The sequence below is a fragment of the Papaver somniferum genome, chromosome 9 (assembly GCF_003573695.1).
Source record: "Papaver somniferum cultivar HN1 chromosome 9, ASM357369v1, whole genome shotgun sequence".
NCBI classification, from domain to species: domain Eukaryota; kingdom Viridiplantae; phylum Streptophyta; class Magnoliopsida; order Ranunculales; family Papaveraceae; genus Papaver; species Papaver somniferum.
The window spans coordinates 81,909,084-81,913,950 of NC_039366.1; the positions used below are offsets into that span (position 1 = coordinate 81,909,084).

The following is a 4,867-nucleotide window of genomic DNA, read 5'->3' on the forward strand; positions in this document are numbered from 1 at the left end:
ATATACCAGTCCCATTCTTCGTATGACCAGTATTCAGAAGAACTTACACTACGGCACAAAAAAAAAAAAATCATGACAATTTTAATCAACAACTTTGACCAGTTATCTGGCCGCCTGTTGATATTAAGAATAAGAAATAAAAAGTTGCATTTTAGGTTCTCTACCCAGACCGCAAGTAGCACAGGAGAATTGAGCTGGCTGTTGAATTCTTACCCTATTCATTACTGAGAAGCTCTCATTATTACAATTACATTTATAGGTTACGTGCATTCTTTCTTCCATATGGTTTGGTGTTTACTTCTTACATATAGGTGGGCCCTCTCTTACATGTTTTTAAATGCCACATGATCAATACTTTCCTATTCTGTACAACTGTAGTACCGTAGTAGAGTTTTAAACTTATTATATAACCAAATATCAAAAAAAAAAATATTAAAAAGAAAATTGGAAAGAAATCTTTATAAATGAGGACTGCGTACTTCATTATGTTGAAGGTGTAGTGGAGTGGTAGTTGCAGTTGATTCAAAGAGATTACTGTGTCGGTCCATAAGACCAATCTTCTTTCATCCTCCATGATCAGTAGTTATTCTAAGAGTACTGACGCAGAAGTATCGAAGAAATCGAGGAAAAACACACCAGCATCATCATCATCATCCATGGCAATTGACTGGAGTAGTAGTGATTGGGAAGGAAAATCAGGATCACAAGGAGGAGTAGGAGGAAATGGAGGTGGAGTTGATGCTAGAGAAAGACATAAACTAGCAGAAAGAGAAAGAAGAAAATCAATGAGAGAATTATTTCTATCTCTTCACTCGCTATTACCTCATTCCAATACGGTGCGTAAAGAACAATCAGCAATTCTCGATGAAATTATCAAATATATACCGATTGCTGCTGCTCGTCTTCGTTCACTTCAGAATCGTAAGGAAAGTAGCAGTAATAATTCATCTAATCATTCTTCATTGACTTCATCTGCATCTTCATCGAAAGTATCTTCGACCGTGCTTTCAAAAACAAAATCATATTCTTCAGTACCATCGGTTCAAGTCTCAGATCGTGATAACAAGAATAACAATAGTAAAAACTCAGCTACTTCTGCTGTGGCTAATACGATCATTGACTGTGACATCCGGGTTGCTCCTGAACCTTCATCTTCTGTGGCGATTCGCATTAGAGGTGACCGGGTGAATGTTTCTTTAAGTGATTCTAAGGGTACTTCACACACTCTGTTATTATCTGCTGTTTTAGATGAGCTTGAAAATCATCAACTTGAACTTGTTCGTTCTACTCATTGTCGCGATGGAAGTAAAGTCTTGCATCATTCCGAAAGCAAGGTTTGTTTCTTAATTTCTTTTTTCTTTAATGATCCGTGATTCGCTTTTGTTTTTTGAATGATTTGTTTTTTAATTATTACTTTATCAATGATATCAGCTCTGATTCTGAGTATCTTCTAGTATATGTATATTGTGTACTTGCTGAATCGGGAATGTGATTATTCTATTGCTAGAGATCTGTGTTCTGCTGTAGACTCACGATCTAGCTTTCAGAATCATGTGTCAAATCTTTGAATTTCAGTTCACATAAAATTTTAGTTGGGATAGTTTTCTTCGCTTTTGAAGATCCCGATTCTCTTTTATCTGACACATTATTCATTTTGTTAATGCGTTTTAGGTATCATTATTAGTTTTAATTATTATTATCTAACTAGACATGTTTTTTCTTTTGGCAGATTTGTGATGGACTGGATAAATCTCCCAATTTGTTGAAGTCGAGATTACAGGACTTGGCAAGAAAACTTCACAAATTGAGGAAATCGACTTCACTCAAGAGAACATTCGATCAAATTGAATGATTTGGTTTATTAGTTTTATTAATTACTTAAATTTTAGTGGTTATAGTAGCGGAGGAAACAGAGTGATTGTACAAATGAAATGAGTGGTTGAAGGATCCCAGCTCTGTGTCTTGTTCGTAATAATAATAAATAAACTAATCTCCACGTTTTCCCTACCAAACCTACTCAAATCTCAAAATATACACTCTTCTCTTTCCTTCATGGCACTTTCTACTATTTCATTATTGCTCATGTGCAAAACGATGATCGTATAACACCAAAGCGATCTTCTCTTTCCTTTACACTACAGTAGTTGCTTTCTGTATCCAAAATCTGCCACCAACATTTGTCCCCGAAATGCGTTAATTACCCGTTCATCACACATAGTTTCGTGTGGGATGCTCTAAAAAAGAATCGTCACTTTTAGATCTGTGATTTAGACGGATACAGTAAATTATGTGGTTACTGTGGTTATAATAGTGTTGCTTTGTGTAGATTTGGTACACCTTCGTATAATTTGGTCATTTGGTGTTCATGTAACAATCTTTCAGAAACATCTATTCATGATTCACTCATTCATACAAAGAAATTAGTAGCCTTGATCTTCAACAGGCCAGTGGATGAGTTTTAGAAACTTTAAAGAAAACAAGGATATACTACAAAGAAAGATTATTTTATTTCTTAAATAATTTTAGAAAGAAGAAATCATGGGGTGGACGTCTTAATCAAGAGAAAGTTGAGGTGACTCCACTAAGTGAGATGAAAGTTGGATGTAAACGTGCTTAAATAATTGTGGTTAAATAATTGAGAACCCTTTTTTTAAACATGTTATATTTATTAAGATTATCTATTCAGGATACTTTGTATTAATAGAGTCTGCCATTACATTAGGACTAAACCTTCAGAGTATTTTATGATCCTGGATTGTTATTGGTAGATTTTTTTTGTTGTCCGCTTCTCGATTTGCTAAGTCGCCTGCTGCTTGATTTCCTTCCCTATAGCCGTGATTTATGGTGCGATCCGGAATTTGGGTCAACCTAAGTTTCATTTCGTTGATCATGTTGATTGAGTACCAAGGTGGTTCGGTGTTTGAGGTTAGAAATCTCAGGAGATTTTCCGAGTCCGTTCGAATTGCACCTTGGGCCATCTTCGTTTTGTTTTCATATTTGATGCAATAAGCATGACCCAATAGTTTCTGCTACGAGGGTGGTAGTTATACCCAGAGGTTGGTAAATTGCTAAAATTGTGATAGCTTCGTCGTTCCTGCATATTATTCCTGCTCTTGTTAATCTTGGGTGTCCTCATGCTTCCCCATTTGTGTTGATTTTCCAATCCAAAAGGGGTTTGATCCATCCCCGTAAGATTGCAGTTGAATTTGAGGACCTGCATGCATGGTTTGTAGACAGTTGCATTCTAGTTAGGATCAATGTGAGTTTGTGTTGATCCCATGTATATTCTTGCTGAAGTTTGGTAGTCATTTGCATTATGCATCTCGGATTTGGTTGCTTGTGGTTATATGCAACATTGTTTCTGGCTAACCATAGGGACCAGAGAAGAAAGCAGAAAGTTGTGGTGACTTCATCCTGGGTTTTTGTTTGAAGGAGTTAGGTTATAGTCTTTTGAGGATCTATAGAGGTGGGAAGTCTTTGGTGGGTGGGTATATGCAGAAGTAGGAGGTTCCAAGTGTTAGAGAATTGCTCGGTTGAACCCACAAGTTTTGTTATCTCAAACTTGTTGTCAATGTTAGGTGATCAAAAGTATATCTTGATTTCTAGTCTACTAAATTAAGTTTCAGATATGTTAGAATTGTAGTTGAGAATCATAGGTCACCCTCGAAGACTGAAGATCGACGAAGACATTTGGAGAACTTTTGTATCATGTATGTGAAGACCGAAACATTCTATTTTACTCACTATACCATCATTCTATCTATTGAGACTATGTCGTATGACTTACAATAGATTTGAAAAGAAGATCTTTCTATTCAAGCTTGTCTTGTGAAAGATCTCGAAATAAGATTAGGCGATTATTTGTTCAAATGATTATATTACTTGGGAATGTTTCAAACATCATAAGAGAGAAATATGAACTTACAGAAATTCTACTCATGGTAGGTTGGCGAACCAGTTAGCAAAACATAGATATCTGAGATATAGAAATACAGGAAGGTTGGCGAACCAGTTCGCAAACCGCAATATCAGTTGGTAACAGTTCAGAACCCGGTAGGAGAACCGTGGTGAACTAAATTTTACAAGTTAGAGAAATGGGCTAGCAATTGGCGAACTCGGTTCACGATCCGTGGCCAACTAAGTTCGGTAGCTTAGTAGGGTTGGAGAACTCGGTTCACGAACCATAGCATCCTGACTCATGAACAAGCCCTACCGTTGGCAAACCGTTGTACCAACTGTCCCGATAATGTTTAGCAGTTGCTTAAAAACTTATTATTTTAATATGTTTACATTGCTAGAACTCTCTTAAACACTTCTAAGACTTCATTGATTAATTAAACACTATGTGTTTGTATCATGATTAATTTCTTAGGTGTTTAGATGAACATCAAATAGCTTTTAGTTCTATGGATAACTTTCCAAACCGAACAGTCATTATACACGGTTCCGTAACCGAACCTATGTGTATTGTCTTCTAATGTATTTTCAAGACCTAATTTTTTTGCTCGATTCTCAAGTTATCTTAGATTGAATTCTAAGCTAACCATGGTCTTTGAAAACTATAAATAGAGTATCTCTGTCAACTTGGAAAATCAATCCCTGACACTTTGTGTCATAGTTGCCTTTAGAGTCATCATTTATTGACCTTTTAGGTTTACGACTAAAAGACTTCACTTTGGGATTCGTAAATCCAGGTCTGACTATCTTTACCTTGATAGTTCGTGAATCATGATCTTGTTTTTCTATTATCGAGGTTCGTATTCTCTTTTAGAAAAGATAAATAGAAATCACAAAGCTCTCTTCGTCTCAAACTTTTTGATTTCTCAAGATATATATATCTAAAGAATGATCTTAGTTGATCTTTCGA

At 35.8% G+C, this 4,867-nt stretch overlaps 1 protein-coding gene across 1 annotated transcript; it reads left to right on the forward strand.

Moving 5' to 3' along the window:
• Positions 1-432: 432 nt before the first annotated feature.
• On the forward strand, positions 433-2,012 carry LOC113313792. Its single transcript, XM_026562580.1, has 2 exons — positions 433-1,334; positions 1,730-2,012. The coding sequence occupies exons 1-2, from the start codon at positions 573-575 to the stop codon at positions 1,850-1,852; spliced, it is 885 nt and encodes a 294-aa protein (XP_026418365.1). The 5' UTR covers positions 433-572; the 3' UTR covers positions 1,853-2,012.
• The last annotated feature ends 2,855 nt before the right edge of the window (positions 2,013-4,867 follow it).